Source organism: Fistularia commersonii, chromosome 6 (genome assembly GCF_037954325.1).
Source record: "Fistularia commersonii isolate RoL2024-O1a breed Wild chromosome 6, RoL_Fcom_v1.0, whole genome shotgun sequence".
Classification (NCBI taxonomy): domain Eukaryota; kingdom Metazoa; phylum Chordata; class Actinopteri; order Syngnathiformes; family Fistulariidae; genus Fistularia; species Fistularia commersonii.
The window spans coordinates 8288749-8308080 of record NC_141289.1 but is presented as its reverse complement, the minus strand read 5'-3'; the positions used below and the strand labels follow the sequence as shown (position 1 = coordinate 8308080).

General features: G+C 47.4%; 1 protein-coding gene across 2 annotated transcripts in view; it reads left to right on the top strand.

Annotated features, from left to right (window-relative positions):
* LOC147233299 (helix-loop-helix protein 2-like) overlaps nt 1-13335 on the top strand; it is a 32506-nt gene extending 19171 nt beyond the window's left edge. Inside the window, exons 3-6 of one of the 2 annotated variants that reach the window (XM_086147958.1) lie at nt 3083-3263; nt 8711-8832; nt 10499-10566; nt 11066-13335. In XM_086147958.1, the coding sequence (XP_086004084.1) occupies nt 8813-8832; nt 10499-10566; nt 11066-11478 (501 nt within the window). In that variant the 5' untranslated portion in view covers nt 3083-3263; nt 8711-8812 and the 3' untranslated portion in view covers nt 11479-13335. Of the gene's footprint in view, nt 1-2957; nt 3264-8710; nt 8833-10498; nt 10567-11065 lie in introns of those variants that run through there. The other variant, XM_086147959.1, reaches the window with a different exon arrangement.
* Nucleotides 13336-19332: the final 5997 nt, after the last annotated feature.

Sequence of the window (19332 nt, the reverse complement as noted above, 5' to 3'; positions counted from 1 at the left end):
TGTGTGTGTGTGTGCGCGCGTGTGTGTGTGTGTGTGAACTTCAATCCACCTTCTCCTCTGCTCCTTTCGCCTTCAGCCTCCCCATCACACCGCGGCGTAGCCATGGCAACAATTCTGATCGATTCAAGGGCCATCTAATACCAATGTTTTTTTTTTTCTTTTCCCAAAACGAAAACTTAAACAATCAGGCAGTCGTCAGCGACTCGCCGGCTGAGATGATGACGGCTCCGGCCGAGTGGCAGGAGGACGCGGGTGGCCGCCTGTTTAGTCTGTCAGTCTCAATCTGAGCAGCGGCAAACCCGGCAAATTCGGTTCAATAAAATCGTAATTATTATCGTCCTGTGCCGAAAATGAGTTTTTCTGATGGGGGAATACGGCAAATAACGGCACCGCGGAGACAGCGGCCCGACGCGGGTGTGGAAAAACAGAATCTCCTCCGGGTTTATGCAAGGAGAGACTTGTCACGTCGGCTTCATGTCATCGGCGGCGGAAAGCCGGTCCCAGTTCAGGGTTCACGCTGTGATATTTCAACATATCTCCACAGCAGCCAGAAGCAAATACTTCTTTGTCTATATTTATCCTTTTTTATTTTGTGCCTGTTTGTGTGCGAAGGGAACGACGTGGAAATTAAAATCAAACTGCAGAGGGGGGCGGGGGGGATGAAAGAAAGTTAGAGGGTGAAAGAGGGGGAAAGGATGAATGAAGAGAAAGCTTATTACCAGGAACCAGATGGCCCCACAATTCACCATGGCCCACAGGGACGTGGAGGGGCAACTCTTTGCACCTCCAGGTTAGCAGCGCCTCGGAGAGGGGCGGGGCACTTAAACAACACTCCGTGTGTGTGCACTTTTGTTTGTTAACTTGTAAACAAAAAGCAAATTTGTGATTCCTCTGGCCGGCTGCCATTCCGCCCGCCGATAGGGGATCCGAGACTCCCCGGGAGCTCGGCGCTTTTCGCCCGGATCCTCTTGAGAACAAATGAATATGAATCTTGAAAAAAGCGCCCCTCCGGCCAGAGATGGTGTTTTTACAGCTAGACTTGAATATTTGAGTTTCACCTGTGCAGAATGACATTACAGGACTTTTAACATAAATCAAGTGACCGTCTATTTTAACGCATTGCAATGTGATCGGAGCGGCCTACCAGACCATCATATACGATAGAACCTCGGCTTACAAGCCTATGATCACGAACAAACCAGCCTACGGACAGAGTTTTTGAGCAAATTTCGAACATGCGCGAACACACAAACAAGCTCACAGGTTGTCCATGTTGTGGTGTTGTAGCGTAGCGGCGGTTGTGCGTCGTTTAAATCATTCATCGTTCCGCTCACATGCTTTGTGCAGTGAGTTAGCCCTCGTCGTGGCTCCCAAAAAAAGCTAAAAGTGTCAGTGATAGTGGTGTGAAGAAGAAGTTAAGAATTACAGTCAATCTGAAGAAGGAAATAATATCTGAACGTGAGAGCGGTGTTCGTGCTACAAATCCCCCCAAACACTACAACATGGCAAAGTCAGCCATCTGTACAATCCTGAAGAACAAAGATGCGCGAAAGACGGCTGATGTGGCTAAAGTGGTGACTACGATTGCGAAGAAAAGGCCTCAATACTTAGAGGAAGTAGAAATTATTGTCAGGAGTTATTGTTAGTTTGGATTACTGGAAGACAGCTTGCCGGAAATAGTGTTAGCGTTAGCGTTAGCGTTAGCGTTAGCGTTAGCGAAGGTCTCAAATACTCAAAGGCTTTAATTTTGCTGATTTCAGTGAAGGAAACACTGAGTACAAGTGCTGAAAAAAAGAGAAAGAACACAAGAAACATGTGATATTAAAGCTTTAACTCCTTTCTGGTTTTTTTTTTACCACAAATAAACCCATAAAAAGTTCAGTGTGTTTCTTTGGGCTGGAGAACGAATCAATGCAATTTACCATGATTTCAATAGGATACACAGATTCGGTTCACCAAAGAACAAATTAAATACTTGAGCCGAGGTTCTGCTTTATATGCCATCACCAGTATCTTTTTCCTCACCTGGTCTGATGATGAGGAGATGCAAGAAGCTTAAAACCTCCAGGTCACAAAGATTTTGGAACCAGAGGAGCTCCCGTTGTGTCCAGGGGTTGAACTAAGTGATTATGAAACGGGAAATGAAAGAGTAGCTCGGGCCTCATTTTTTTCTTCAACTTCGGAAATCGTTTTTTCCTCACAAACTCTGCGAGCGCTTCTTTCATGACTAATGTTCTTTTGCACTTTGGATTTAAGAGATTCTGAAGTTGATACTTTGCTTCAAGTTCACCGAGTTTAATGTTCAGTAACCTCGCTGTTAGTTTATCTTTATTCGTCAACACTGTCCCGATTTATCGCACATTGCACGCCATCCCGGCTACATTATTGGACAAAGAATATCCCATCACGAACGGCCTGTGAATAACTAACAAGCCAGAAACAACTCCATCAATTTGCATTGTGTAGCTAAAAGTCTAGCTCATGTCTACGAGAAGAAACTTTCACCATATATTTCTCATTTAAAGACAACAATGTTGCAAAGCCTTGGATATATTTTTTTACAAAGCGATCAATCAGTCCTATTAGAAAATACACACACACACACACTCACACACACAGACACAGCCGGCGTCCACTCTTTCACTCCATCCATCACACATCATCAAACCCTCCGCTCAGCTTCAGCTCCGGGTCAGTGTGATGCCACAAGATCCGTAAAATTTGATCTCACACACACATACGCGGAAACATTCGCACCCTTTGGTGTATGTGCGCATTTGCAACTGCACGAGTGGACACACACACTCACACACACACACACACACACACACTTCGATGACAGGCAGTGAGTGGAAATGAAGGATTTGGAGTTCCATCCCGTTACATTATGCAGCAGATGGCATTCAGGCCAAGCCCGGCCAGGCCGCTCCCAGGAGAGCAGGAGTGAGAGAGTGGAAGAGAGAAGAAGGGGGAGGTGTAGAAAGAGGCGTGAGGGACAAAGCTGTTGTCTCTGTCTTTTTTTTTTTTTTTCTTTACTCGTGTGATCGCACATGTTTGTTTTCTCTTTTTCATTTTTTGACAGACTCCCTCTCGGTTCCCCTGTAGGACACGGCTCTCGTCATCTCGTCCCTTCGTGTCTCCTCTCCGCCTCCGCCACCGCCGCCACCACCACCACCTATGCCCAGCTGAGGCTCCACCTGAGCCCAGCCGTGGAGGCCCCGACCCCAGCTGACCTGCCGTGGAGAGGAAGGAGGAGGGAAAAGGTAAGCGGGGGAGGCGGGGTGAGGAGTGAGAAGCTGCTGCAAGACGGGCTGCAGATGCAGAACGTGCATTTCAGTCGTTCCCGATGCGACGCCAGCAACTTTCTTCCCTCCGTCCTTAAAAAAAAAACACGCAGCTGTATACCCCATCTAATTGGAATAAAATGCATACACACATACACACGCGCACGTGCTCAGCAGTTGACTCAATCAAACGCCACAATCAATACCAACACACACACTCGCGCTGAGAAACACACATACGAAGCAGCCTGTTAAGTCCCACAGATCTCTGCCCCCGGGCTTTTTGTTTTGTGTTTTCCGAATTAATTGAGACGACGCTCAAGTGCGGGGCCAGATGTCACTGCGACCTGTGGGGATTATTAGAAATCTGTTTCCCTCATTGTTTACGCGGACCCCTTCAGACCACGGGGCCCCGCCGAACTTCCAGAGAGCGACAAGCCCCTGGACCAGATTGTTAATGGACCCGATGACTCCAAGAACGGACGCCGAGCCCAACGCGGACATGCGGGAGTCCCTGGGACTTTATCTGTCCCACCTCCAATGACTGTGGCACGCACCCAATGGCTAGCAGGGGCCTCCTGATGCCTCCCGGTTTGGCCGGAGCGATGTAGCGGTCCTTGGCAGAGCTCTGGACCTAATGAACTCATCAGCCAGCTGGAGGCCCTGGATGGAGGAGAAGGGGCCACTAGGGTGGGGGCCAGAGGGAGGCTAGGTGCGGGAGGATGGAGGATGAGGAGAAACCAACCGACGTGGTAAGTGAAGCAGGTGCGGCTTCAGAGAGGGGGTCAGCGGGCAGGAGGTAGCGGTGAAGGGTGATAAACGGGGTAGAGCGAGAGGAGAAACTTGTGCAAACACTGGATTTATGACCCCTGCTGAGCCAAAACGGAGCTCAGGTGATGAGAGAATCCAATCACTCGCTTTCATCCAACAACAATCCCGGCATCTGAAGAGGAAAAAAAGCGCACGATAGTGTGACCTCTTCTAGCCGGAGATCCAAGAATTGTTGTCAAGTCAGCTAGAATTGTCTTTTCATATCAAACAGAGGCAGTCTTTAAGTGTTTAATTCTCCCGATTGACATCCGGGCCTGGATCTGCCACCACAGCTCCCTTATTTGGTAGACAGTTATCCTACCAGATGATCCAGACACTTCTCTTGTGCTTGTAATCTGGGTGCACGGTTGTAGCTGCGTGTGCACGGACTATTCCATTCAACGCGCGGCCCGTCAGGATATGGTGTGGTCTGATCTGGCCTGATGGAAGATCTCCATCAGCTCTTTAACCTTTATTTCTGCATACGTCCTCCATTTTGACACAAACATGGACGATCGCTTTTCGTCAATACTTATGGAATCTGCCCATCATTGACAGCCGGGCCTCAAACCTCCAAAGAAGAGCACATGATCCCACCACCCGAAGCTAATTCCCATGACAACTAAAGAGAATACAGTCCCTACCGCTCCCTCAGAAATGTGGACTCCGAGGTTTCTGGTGTTCCTTTGATTGCAGTCGGAGCTACCGTTAGCCTGTCTCTTGGCTAATTTAGCAACAGCTAATGCTCTTTAGCAGACGACGGGAAAAAGACGGATCAAATTCCTGTTACCCCGCTGACGGTCGACCCCTCGTCTTCCATCTATAACTCTGTGGAGGCCAGTTCAAAACACTTGTACATCCCCAGAAATTGACATTTGGGAATCTCGGCCTTATTCCTCAGCCATCATGGTGGTGCAGTGGTCAGTGCTTCTGCTTCACCGTGAGAAGAACCGGTCTTCACGCTATCTCTGGGCTCTCCAGTTCCCGCCGCGGTCCAAAAACACCAAAAAGATTCATCGGATTCGCCGATGCGAGGGTGAATGGTTGTGTGTCTCTATGTGACGTGAATGAGAGGGTGAACGGTTGTGTGTCTATATGCGGCCATGATATCGACGATGATCTCCATCTCGTGCCCAATAACAAGAGGCGATCTTGATTGCAGGATAAACAACATAGATAATGAATCTCACTCCTACGCTTTACGCCTTTATCCACATAACATTCACATGTTCTCCAAGAGACCAACATGGTCATGTTATGGATTTGAGTGTCTCAGACGCTAACTCAGAGCGTCTTATCATGCTAGTATGTGCTGGAGATTAGGAATTGAATGTTTGGACGGGAGATTGATTTGCATTAAGGACCAAACAGCTGGTTCGTTTGCTGATTCACAGGACCTCCGCTCCATCACACTGAGGTTATCCTCATCCACAAGACCTCGGCGTACTGCGCGCTCGACGACTGAATCGTCATCAGGCTTTCTATCGCTGTTTTGTCCCGAGAGCGTTCTCTTTTCTCCCGGTGAGAGTGCGCGTGTGTGCACGTGCACGTGTGTGTGTCCGTGCATGAGAGAGAGAAAGTGAACACCTTTGTGTGTCCATATGCGTCTGGGTGGCGGGGAGCACACTGGGCGCCCTGCTGGGAGCACAGATGGTGCCGAGGCCTGCCACAGCAGCGCTGACGATGGCCGCATTCTCACATGGGACCCCCAGTTCTCTGAATCCCACACCTCCTGGTCTCGCACACACACACACCCACACACACACACACACATATGCAAGCATGCACGCATGCAAAGCCATGATCCAGACTGCCGTGTGTTTCAATCCCCCGGAGGGAAACGGCAGAAGAAGTAGACGTCCATTCACTGCTCGGGTGTGTGTTCAGCTCAGACTATCACCTGGATTTTGAGGTTCTGGGCTGCAGGTCGGAACTTTGCAAAATGATCAGTCGCCTCCCTTCGCGTCTTGCAAATAGCCTTTTCTCCCCACTTTGTCTTCATTTTTCTGCCGCTCACCCCGTCTCCTCCAGCCGGCCACTAATTCTTCCCCTCTCGTTGTCTCCCTGCCGCTCCCCGTGGCTCGCCGTCCACCTGAGAGGAGCCTCATTCGTCTCCTGACAAAGTGACTAATCCTTCCCATTTCACAGCTCCGTCCCGCTGCTCCCTGGGAGTGTTCGGGGAGAGCGCGCAGTGTTATTGTGTGATAGGTGTCAGGTGCGAGTTTGTCACACGAGTTCAAGGTGTTTTTTTCTCAACAAGCGGCTCAGACAGCCGCGGGAGCTTCGACCGATTAGCCGCGCGGGCCGTGTCATCGGGGTGTCATCGACTCCTCCGTGACGGCTTCTTTAAAATGATCTGCCCCTTCAAAAATCGGGGTATTTAACGCCGTGAATTTCTTTCTGAGGGTTCACCTCGATCCCGGAATGCAACACGATCCTAAAGTCGGGTTTCAAATTTGCATCTTATTTCCGCTGAAACTTGGGAATGTTGGGCCTCAGCTGGATCAGTGTTATAAACCCCCGCGAATAATAATCGGAGTCATAAATCAGAAAAGGGTTTCCTGCGCGTTTGCCATTTCCGCAAGATTACGGGAACAAACGGTGAGCGGACGCTTCACCCCCAGACATGAACTCTTATGAGAGGAGACGTCGGCTCGGAAACGATGAGGGAAAGTTTCAACCCCTCCGTCGCTGTGCCGCTATCCAGCTGGGTGTTGGGGATCATTTGTTCCCAATAGTTTGCGGAATCAATCACCTTTCCTGGTGATTATCGGTGAGGATGAATTCCCCGGCCGCCACGGCGGGTGAACGGTCGCGTGTCCCGATATGACGTTTGACTGAGAGAGTGAATGGTTGTATGCAAATGTGATCTGTGAAGGAAAGGGTGAATGTTGGATATATGACATCCAAATAAGAGAGTGAATAGTGGTATGTCTCTAAATGGCGTGTGAATGAGAGAGTGAATAGTTGTATGTCTCCATATGATATGTGAATGACAGAGTGAATGACCGTATGTTTATGTCAGGTGTGTCCAAAGTCCGGGCCACGGGCCAAATGTGGCCCGTGTTCAAATTTACACCGGCCCGCAGCCTCTGTCATAAAATCAATAATATGCAGCTACCAGCACGTTCTACCACATTATAAAACATAGCAAAATAAAGCTATTTTATACTTTGCTAGAAGATGGCAGTAGCCCTGTGAACACACTCTTGCAGTGGGACACTTTGGACTTTGTCACAAGAGTCAAGGGGCATTTTGTGATCCTTTATGAATATAAACCCAGATATGTTTAATCTTTCTTTTTTTTTCCCAGACAGATTTTTCTTCACTTTAAGGGGTATTCATATATGAAAGACAGAGTTATTTTGGTAAAATCTAGATTTGCGTTCTCTTCAAATATAGTTTGCATTAGTTTGCAATAGTTTTTGCAATAGTTTGCATTTAATGTTAAAGGTTACATTTTACAGCCCTTACATTTTCACCTCAACAAATATGACCCTCTTTGCAAAAAGTTTGGACACCCCTGGTCTATGTATATGGTTTCTGAGACGGCTATTGGTTGAGTGGTCACTTCTGACTTCCGACTGCAGGTACTTCGAATCTTCAGTGACTGAATTGCACTTTTTGTAAGTCGCTTTGGCGAAAAGCGTCTGCAAAATGACTGTAATGCAATGTAACGTCGATGTGAATGAAAGGGCGAACGGTTCTGTGTCTCCATACGTCTCTCTCCCAATGACATCTGGCTTAGGCTCCCCACCCCCCGTGACCCCGAGTGCGGGATAATCTGTATCGATAATGAATGAATGAATTCCGAGCACTTGACGCTGGACATGTGTGCTCTCCATTTAACTTGATCGTAGAGCTGTTGTGCATCCGCACACGGATCGGTGCATGGTGTAGGAACTCCTCCAGGACGCCTCCCCCTGTTTCTCTCCAGGGTCTCCACATCAGCTGGAGGGTGCATCTGCAGCGGGCTCAGACAAAACAGCCAGGGAAGGGTCCTTCGTGTCTTTGGCCAGGGGCCTGGCAGGCTGGGGAGGGGTCCACGCAGCACAGACAACCAATCAGAAAACATCTCTCCTTCCTCGTCTGCATCGCAATTAGTTTGGCTCTGTGTGTGTGTTTGTGTGTGTGTGTGTGTGTGTGTGTGTGCATGTCCATGGGCTCCAGCTGTCAGGAGGCCTCTGTCTCCTGGTCCTGACATGTCGCTGATACACCCCGCTGTGAGTCTCTCTGTGTCACATACACACACACGCACACACATACACACACACACACTCGCCGAACCCGGCCGGAGCCCAAAGCGAGCTGTCCGTCATTTCACACACATGTGCAGACACATTTATACACATTCTCGGCTTCTTTCTTTTCCTCTGTCTCTCTTTTACCGACACACACACAATGCACGTGAACACACACACACACACACGCACATGCTTTGCACTGATATGGTCCTTCTGGCACTATAGTGGTCCTTCCCTTTCGCTGGCAGTGTGTGTGTGTGTGCGCGCGTATGTGTGTGTGCGTGTGTGTGTGTGTGTGTGTGTGTGTGGCGGTGGCTGCAGGCCACGGCAAGTCATCCATGCTTCCCCTTATCATTTTAATCACCTCGTTAGGCACAGCCAGTCCCAACACTCGCTGGCTGCGGCCCGTCCTCTGGAAGCCGGCCCTCCTGACCCCGCGCTGGTGCCAGAGCCGGATGGGACGGACGGGACGGGATGAGAAAGGATACGGCAAAGTTAGTAGATTCAAACGTGAAAAAATGACTTTAAATTCCATGTTGGTCTAATATTATGGTTAAGATAGGAGAACCCTTGTCGACAGTTGCAGGGAGGATCAGAAGTTAGTTTGAAGAGTGTTGGAAAGAAGACACCTGAACACAGGCCATATGAGGGACGAAGCTTTATTTATGGAAGCAAATAAATAGAATCAAAACGAAGGATCGGGTCGGTTGCATATCTACTAGATCTAATCTTATCTTTATTTTCACCGTCATCTTCCTCTTATTCTGTATCTCATCTCACCTCTTCTCACCATATCTCCTCTTCGCCACCATCTTCATCTTTGTCTTCTCTTATTTTAATTTATCTTCATCTTCCTATCATGTGCCACTTCTCAAATCTCATCTTACCTTTGCTTATCGTATCTCCTCCCCTTCATCTCTGTCCTCATCTTCCTGTTCTCTTAAATCATCTTATCTTCCTCTTCCATCACCTCTTCTCATCTTGTCATATCTCCTCCTCCTCCTCTTCATCTGTGTTCATCTTCCCCTTCATCATTTTCTTCCTCATCTCTCATCTGATCTTGTCTTCCCCTTCATTTCATTTAATCTCATCTTATCATAGCCCCTCTTCTTCTTTATCATCCTCTTCTCTCATCTTATCTCATTTTATCTTATCCTATCTTGTCTTATCTCCTCTTCATCTCTGTCCTCCTCTCATCTCAGCTTAGATTGTTCCATCCAAAAGATCCCTCTTTCCCTCCTCCCTTCTGCGAATCCGCACTTTTGGAAAAGGCAGTTGTTGTTGTTGTTGTTGTTTTTGTTGTTGTTGTTTTCGTTGGGGGGGGATTTTTTTCTGCCTCCCTCTTTTATGATGCACACCCCCCTCTCTCTTTTTCTCTCTCTCTCTGCCCCCTACACACTCCCACGGGAGGCAGAGCGCTCCAGGGCTGAGGGGCGTGAGGAGTGTGTGTGTGTGTGTGTGTGTGTGCGTGTGTGAGAGAGAGAGCGAGAGAGTGAGGAGAGTGAGAGAGAGACGGGGCGGCGTTAGACAATACCATTCCTCCAACCCATCCCATCCCATCCCTCCGTCCCCCGAAGCGCGCCTTTATGAGCCGCGCCGCGCAGACCCGCCGTCAGACTTGACGCCCGGCGGAGCGGAGACACGGACGCGGACGTTTACGCGCGGATTATCCCTCGGCTGACTCCCCTCCCCATCCATCCATCCATCCATCCATCCATCCGCCTCACCTTCCCCGCGCCACTTCATCTCCGCCGGGTCTTCCTCCTCCTCCTCCTCGGATGCGCGGGTAGACCCTCCGCCGCCGTGCGCGTCTTTTGTCTGGGAGGAAGGAGGTGGAGGTGGGGTTGGAGGTTTTGTGTGTGTCTGTATGCGTGTGTGTGTGTGTGCATGTGCGTGAAGAAGATCCAGACCGGCCGTCATCTCACCCAAAGCCGAACCTGCACGTAAAAAAAAAAAGCGCCGAGCTGCAGGTTGTTTTCCTCCGGATCGACCGTCACCCTCCTCTTCCTCCCCCGCCCTCCTCTTCCTCCCCCAGATGCGCGTTGCAGCGGGGAGACGAGCAGAAATAAAGTTGGTGGTGGAGGAGGGGGAGGGGGGAGGTCGGTTTTGGGGGCCCCACGCTGGAATATGAGTTAATCCGGACTTCTGGCTTCGCTCAAGAGCGCTTCTAGATCCGGGAGAGGTAGAGGAAGAGGAAGAAGAGCAACAGAAAAGTCCTCTCTTTGAAGGTGAGTGACATGCACGCCCCCTTCTCTTTTATTATTATTTTATTTTATTTTATTTTGTTTTATTATTATGGTTTGTTCCTGCTGTCTCCGTGCGTCAGGCGGGCAGATGTGTTCATCTCTCCGTGACAGATGGCCCCTTCTGATTATGTTAATCGACCGTAGGAGTGTGTGTTTGGGGGGAGTGGATGGGTGGAGGAAGAGGGGGTTAAAAATCCAAAATAAAAGAAGAGAGAGGAATTTCTTCCTCTTTTTTTTTTTTTTTTTTTTGCAAAACAGATGACAAACTCAGAGGCTTGTTTTTCTTTTCAAAACGAACCGGCTCTTTTGGAGGCCTTGAATCGTTTGAGGCTCGGATTCGGATCATGAATCATTAAGGCGATAACTGGATTTGCCCGAAGTGTAAAATGTTTTTTTTTGTTTTTTGTTTTTTGCTTTTACACGTGCATTAAATGCACGAAGGTGTGGAAATCTGGATTTATTATTTGTCTCCTCCTTGCAGGAACCCGTGGAAGAGCGGTGTCAAACTCCCCGGGCTCCAAGATGATGCTCAGCCCGGACCAGGCCGAGGCGGACCTGTCGTGGACGCAGTCCGACCCGGAGATGCTGCTGAGCGGCCTGAAGGCGGCGGGCTGCGCGTCCGACGAGCCGGCGGACGGGGAGGAGCGGCCCAAGTGCAAAGCCGAGCAACCGCTGAGCCGGGAGGAGAAACGGCGGCGACGGCGGGCCACGGCCAAGTACCGCTCGGCCCACGCCACCAGGGAGCGCATCCGCGTGGAGGCGTTCAACGTCGCCTTCGCGGAGCTGCGGAAGCTGCTGCCCACGCTGCCCCCGGACAAGAAGCTCTCCAAGATCGAGATCCTCAGACTGGCCATCTGCTATATATCCTATCTCAACCACGTGTTGGATGTCTAAAAGACGACCCCACGCACACACGTACACACACATGCACGCAGCCAGGGTCGGGCTGAACCGTGCACGACAGGGGGGGCCGGCGCCGAGGGCCCCCCCGCCGTTGCGCCTCCGGGAGCCCGCTCTCCAGTCGCGGCCTCCCCGCCGCTCCGGTGGGGAAACATTTTTTTTTTCAATATTAATAATCAGTTTTAAAATAATAATCGGAGGGACGCATTATCGGCTCCACGCGTGGAGCCTATAATGATTAACTGGAAAAAAATTCCGTTAAAATAGTAAGCATTTTCCCTCGCCCCGGGTGAATCTGCACACCCGCCCTTCCATCGCCTCCACCCCGGGTGTGAGCCCCGTCATCCGTTACGTGGGCTGGAGCTGCCACCCCCCTCCTCCCCAGGATGCAATAATAAAAATAAATATTATTGTTATTATAATTATTTTTTTTTTCATATCAGATGGGGAAGGAGGGGGAGTATTAACCCCCTCCCCTTCTGAGCCCCCTCCCCTGCAGGCGTTAATGTTAGAAATAACAACAAAGATGCGGAATAAGAGACCTTATTTGTTCGCAAAAAAAAAAAAAACAACAAAAAAATTGATTTTTTTTTTTGTAGTCGGGAGGGTTTGTTTTTTTTTTAGACCCATTAAATATAGAAAACAAAATGTTGAAAAAGGAGAGAAGGTGGGGGGGCCCCGGGTGGAGGACGGGGAGCGTAGCTGCTTTAGACTTAGGGTTTAGGTGTTTTCCGTCAAAGGAGAGAAAGAGAAGAAAAAAAAGACCATTTAAATGCGTAAGTGCCACTTATGACATGAAATTGTGACCTTAACCTGTTCTTTATTTATTCATTTATTTATTTTTCGATTCTTATTTTCCGGGTGTACGGAATGAATTTCTATTTTCTCTTTCTCCCTTGTGTTAAAACCCCGAGGCGCCTCTCACTTCCGGTGATATTATGGGCTGGCCTCTATCAGTTTGTATAAATGTATAATGTTTGTCGCTTCTATATTTTAGGCTGTGAAATTGAACTTGGAAAAGTGATGGTGTTCCTACTCATTGAAAAAAAAAAAAACAATAATAATGCACTTTCTGTTGTTACTCCATAGCGTTATTTATTCATTTGATGTATGTTTGGTGTATATTATTATTGTTATTATTACGATATTATTACAACTATTATTTAATGTCTATTATGTATCCATAGCAACGATAAGCACTTCAAGACGGGGGTTCCTTCATTGTCTCCGTGAACATTATTATTATTGCTATTATCATTATTATTATTATCATTTTGTCCCCTAAACTGCGAAGAGGCTGCTCGTAAATTTCAATCTGGAAACGTGTCAGTGATGATGGGAGATGTGATCACGGCCTCCGACGAGGGAGGAGGAGGGATGGGGGGTGATGAGAACCAGAGGTGGAAAAAAAAACAACTATTCACCCTCTTTTTTTGCTGTGACCAAAAGACAAAAAAAAAAAAACAACTACAAAATCTAAATTAATTTTATCTGAATATTATTCGATTGCTTATTTATTTAATTTATTTTAATATATCTATTTATTGATTTTTATTTTTTCCATTTTTCTTTTCTCTGCTTTGTATTAGGAAATGTATGACGTGATTTTTATTTATTTATTTTTTTATAGTAAGATAAAGAAAAGGAGCCCCAGACAGATCCTCGATCCAAAGATTCTCCGTCTCTTCAGGGTGCTGTGTCGCTACTTGTTGCTTTCCGCGGGTCTTTTGTAGTCGAGGTTTCCTGTGACCGCCGGTTTCTAATGGATGGACTCTTTTCATATTCGACGGTGTTATTTTTCATTAAAAACGGAAACGCTTGATTAAAAAAAAATCAACCAATAAAAACAAATGAAAATATTTCTTTAAAGGGGATGAATGAGGTGACAGGGAGGAGGGTTGCAGTGAAAAGGAGTCAGCTCATATTCAGCTGATTGCGAGGTTGGATGAAGTGTGTGTGTGTGTGTGTGTGTGTGTGTGTGTGTGTGTGTGTGTGTGTGTGTGTGTGTGTGTGTGTGTGTGCATGTGTGTGTGTGCGTGTGTGTGTGTGTGTGTTGAAGGCATGACGTCAGCATGCAAATCAGCTTGCTACTGTACGCACACACACAAACATGCACACTTGATACTTAACACAACATATAGGCGAATCAAACGCATTCAGCATGAAGAACTTCTCCCTGACACACACACTCACACACACACACACTCACACATGCATGCGTACACATACGCGCACACGCAGAGTGGTCAGCAGCTAAAGGCAGTGGTAGCCTCCATGTGTGCTCCTGGCTGAAAGGCTCTCTCCCTCCCCAGAGAGGGGGCAGGTGTTACTCCAGACGAGCCAAGACAACCAAATTACTGGCCGTCTGGCACCTCCCGTGGGAAACCCGAGGAGAGAGGAGGGACGGGAGGGATGGAAATTTATGAGCCGGCGTGCCACGCCGACATGTAATATTGCCAAATGGTATGAGCCGAAAGATCCAAATATTTATATTAATTTGGGTCCGTATAGGCCCGTCCCTGCCCACGGTATTACATATTACATCTATCTATCTATCTATCTATCTATCTATCTATCTATCTATCTATCTATCTATCTATCTATTTGGTTAGATAGCTAGATAGCTATCTAGCTATCTATCTACCCATCTGTCTATCTATCTATCTGTCTGTGTGTCTTCCAGCAGTGGCAGCTGTGGTGTGAAGGTTTCAGAAAAACAACATTCCTCATTTTGAATTTTTTCATCTGTGGCGACTGAAGGTTGCCTGAAATGTTCTTCTCTCCTGCAGCTCCAGGGCCTCCCATGTCTCCTCCCCCTGGTGGCGTCTGTCATTCATCTGCCTTGTGGTGTCCATCTCCTGCACCCTGCTCCTGTTGTTTTAATGTGAGACACACACACACACACACGTGTTGTTATATTGCATAACTATTAAAACATGCGGTGACACGGCTGATTTAGCAGGGCACACTTTGCCAGTGACTTTTTAGCGGTTTTAATGTTTGATCGTCATTTCTGAGAACGGATTTTTCCAGGAGTTCAGGAGAACCCACAAACCCTCTAATTGGAAGAACCAGAGAAAGAAAGCAGGAGAGAAAAGGAAAGCACCAATATGTTGCTTCAACACATTGTCCTCTTCAGAAGACAAAACAGGCACTGCCATCCTGGCATGGCGTGGAGATGGGCTTCTGCTCGGGCTTATTGAATGAAGGGCTCCATCTGCACGTGGCCGTGGAGCACCACCGAGCCATTTGTGCTCCTCGTCCCGGAAGCTCCCGTCGCATCGGCCCTCCTCAATTTATTCTTTACAAATGGCGAGAAGGAGTCGGAGAGAGGGGAGTGACAGGCAAGGCCCGAACCGCTAAGGGCAGTGAACAGCCTGGCTGACAGTGAGGCCGCTGCACCTTTTGTATACATGTGTGTGCGCACTTGTGTGTGTGTGTGTGTGTGCGAAAGTACTGCGTTTCACCACGAACCCCCCACTCTGTTTCCACCGTGGGCTTATGTAATGGGGGAGGCCGAGGAGTGACCATATGTCAGGAGGTGTGTGCAGACGGCGGGGGGATTATCCAGCAGCCATTATCAACATTTGGGCATCCTGCTCATCATCATTCAGGTATACTTGAAGCCAGGAGGTGCGCGCCCACACACATACACACACGTGTGCGGTGTTCCCAACAAACCCCATTCAAGTCGGAGAAGTCGCTCTCTCTGTGTAAATTGGACGGGGACGAAGAGTATGACAACAAACAGCCATATGTTTATAGTATGAGAAACAACATTTGGGGGTTTCGTGCCGCCTCATTTTTTTTGTCTGTGTGTTTTGCCCCCCCCTTCTTTACCCTCCCCGTCGCTAGGTGTTCTGAACGTGTTCGTGTTCAAGGCAAGAACAGCTCCCATCAATAGGACCCCTCCTCTTTCTTGCCTTTGCTTCATAGGTCTCTCTCTCTAATAGGTGTGTTTATGGGACATGTGTACAGCCCCCCCCATTTATCTATCTACCTATCTATCTATCACTCTCACTCATACTGTGTATGTGTGTGTGTGTGTGCGTGTGTGTGCCTGTGTGAAGGGTGCTCGTGCAGCAGAGGTACAAAGCCTGGTCCATGTGTTGAAATGCAGCCCCCGGGATGGGTCGTATTATCCCTGCCTACTTCACCAGCAGGGTCCCGGGGCTCGAGCTGGCTCGTGGCCCTTTGTCTCCAAACAGATGGAAATGGGCAGAGGAGAGGAGAAGTGGAGAATCAGAGAGAGGGAGAGAGAGATGGGGAGGGGAAGGGAGGGAGAAAGAGTCAGTCTGTTCTCATTAAGTAGTGTATTGAAGACGACGTCCCCCCACAATGCGTCAGCAGCCGTGGACGGTTCCCTGCTCATTCAGACTCACGCTCGGACCATCTGTACCGCGGGCCTGTCATAAGGTGTGCATGCATACATTAGGCCCCGGCGCCTGGCCCAATCTGGCCGCCTAAAATGATGATATTCATTAGGTTTCAATTTGGTTAAGATCTTTTAAATCCAATTGTTGAGCCTTTGTGACTGAGGCCTCTTTGATTGTGAGTCACTGCGAGTCAGGGGGAGAGTTTATTCAGTGTCCTGCTGTTGCTTTTTTGAAATTTTCAGTCAAAGAGGGCAAGCGATGACACACATATGCATGCATACAAGCGCGCGCACACGAAAACATACACAAGCAAGACGAGGAATTAAAAAAAGATTTAATCCCAAAGACTTTAGGGAACAACAATATCAGCTTTTATTTCCTGAAAAATCACTTCTTTGCTGGTCTCTGTCCTGTCTGGCTCTTAACTGTGTTTTTCCTTGTGAAGTCCCAGTTTGAATTATTGCCATTATCGATCTTTTAATCTTATTTTCAATGGGTGGGATTAAAAGATGATAACTTTAATGACAGAGCCAGATCCAGAGCGTGTGCAGATATTTTTTGGTCCATTTATGCACACACAAGAAAAATGCTATTCTGTATTACGGAGGATAATCAAAATAATGTACTGACTATTACAGTTTTCCTCAGGGTTTTGAAGAGTGTAACAACTAATACAGGAGCAGCAGACCCTGATAAAACCGATTAAAAATATAATAACCATCACTGAATGTCAGTCTAAGCATGTTATGTATCTCTTTCATTGATTTACACTTTAAAATCAACCCCACTCTTGTGTTCATTGTAATGCAATTTACAGTGACAACTATGATTCGCTACATTTTTTGGCCACGTTCTGTTCAATACCAGGCAATTCTCTTGTGATCTTGAAATGAATCCATCCCACTCTAAACTTTATTTCAATTTGAATGCCGAAACAGGAAAGAGCTGGAATGACTTCTGGCTGATTTACTTGTTTTTGCTGCACCGAAAACAACAACAACAACAACAAAAAAAACCTGTTGCTTCACAGGAGCAGAGTGCTCGTTTGTGTCAATGGAGTGATACTGTCTCACCTTCACGCATGCGTATTGGTGTGTTGTCGGGGGATGGGGTTCCTCTCATATACCGTATCTCTTTCTACTTCGTCTTCATTTTTTCACGCTTCCATTTTTCTCCTTTATTTACCAAAAGCCACCCTAAACTCATAAAGCGCCTGCCTTTGGGACGCGTTGCGGGGGGAGTGGTCCATCCATCTTTCGGACACAAGATTCAATGATGTCGGGGGCCCCGGCTCGGGCCTTCAATGGAGGCCATCTGCGCGCGCGCATCACTCCCGTTTGAATAAACATGATGGCGCGTGCTTGGCGGTCGCTCGTCGCGGGACTCGCGTGCCCCCGCGGGACCAACGAGCGAGCTGATTGGTTGAGAACACCGGTGGGTTTTTTTCTCAACTCTTATCTTTATTTATATTTTTCATGGTGATTTTTCAAAAAAAAAACAAAAAAAAACCGACAAATGTAAATGTTTTTGAACTTAATTTTATTCATTTGAAATTATGGTTTTATTTTTTAAGATTTCAAATTCGCCTGCTGCTTGATACGCGTATTGTACTAATGTAGTAGTGTCAATAATCCACACGATGGCGCACGAATCTCAACCAATACAGCGGTGTAAATGAAGGCAGGCGTTAAATAAGGACGTGCATATTTAGGTCTAAGTAACCAATCTCGCAAAATTTGGAAATACGTTCTTCGCAATGTTATAAGTCGACATTTTAATTCGACAAAGTTCCATTTGAAAAAAAAACAATTATCAGTGACATCTTGTTTACCAGGGAAATTGATGCAGAGAATTAACCCCCTACACACACTCTTATCTTCCATCCCCCATCCTTGACACACCGTTGGTGTTTATTTGACTCTCCATGGGGACGGAGAGGGGTCATGTACCAGCCATGACCTCCATTGTGTTCTGGAGGGCATGAGTTATATCCAAGTGTGTGTGTGTGTGTGTGTGATGTGTTGTGGGGTGGGGTGGGTATGGTGTGAGCTGTTCAAAGGAGAGAAAACTATTGATTCATATACAGCCATGTAATTGCTGCGGGCATCTGCTGTCTTTTGGTGAGAACTTTCATGTGTGCTCGTAGAGCGAGTGGACCCCCTCCCCTTTGTCTCATGACAGTGGAAGGAAGACGGTAGCCACAACACAGAATGTGAAATCAATTGGAGAGATATATGTTTTAATTGCGCTTATGCACTTCTATTTAACCAGATATACTCACTGGAGTCAGCATTCCCTTTAACAGGAATTGTAAATCTAGTATCACATATAAGTGCATTTGCTTCTGCCGTCACAGCACACACCCCAAATACATTCTTATCATTAAAATGCCCAAAGCTAGTAATATTCCTGTGCTCTCCTTTGCAAATGCAGCAGACATTCCCCAGAGGAAAAAGAGGGCATATTTGTTTAGATTACTTTTGAAGAGAACATTTCAAGACTTCACAGACTTCATTGTTCTTCTTTACAAGGCTGTGACAAAATGAGATCACTATCATTCGCTTGCATTGTCACTCTGAATGACAACTGTTTATCTTATTCAACTTCAAGGGCTGTGACACAAACATTATCTGTGTGTGTGTGTGTATGGATGAAACTAAATCACTCACATCTAGATATGCAAATACTTATACAATGAGGAATACTGTCAATTTGCAATGTTAAAGAGCCCCTCTTCCTTGGAAGGGTTGGATTGTTTCCTGCCGGTGACAGTTCACTGCTCCTCAGGGCTGAATGAGAAGCATCCAGTTTGACACTAGAAATCTGTTTTTACATGTATCTGCCGGAAAGGTCCCGTATTTACACAGTAAACATAGGAGGCATGTGTCCATTAACCGGTGTTGGGTGTAAAGAAAGCAGGAATTGCAATTCTAATGCCTCAAGAGTTTCTGTAATGCTCCCTTGCAGTCATTTTTTTCATCATTTCCTCCTGCACATGATTTAGTTCCTATCTGCAATACTGGGAATTGTGTTGTAACCGTTTCCCTTCTTGAAGATGTTTATCCTAAACGATCGCAGTATTGTTTGTGGAAACTGCAAAACCTGTTTTGCAGCGGCTGACAAGGAAACAAAGAAATTTTGATCACTTTGATGAAAACCCACAAGATAATATCTTTAGTCGTCCCGCAGCAGGGAAAGTCCCATGTATTTGTTTCTTCTTGTTAAACAGCGATGTATTTAAAAGTTGTCCCGCGTCATTTAGCTCACGCACATCTTGAGCTGCTTCAGGATGTCCACAGTAGAAGAAGCGCCCCCAGTGGCCAAATATGGTACTGCACCCTCCCGCACGCCGGGAAGCACTGCCCCCTGTGAAATTCCTGTCTGCCAGGGTGATTCCTACGGTTACCAAGGACTGCGTCCTACTGGAGCCCGCCGTGTGCTCTGAGGGAAATTGTTTTATAACCCCCCACCC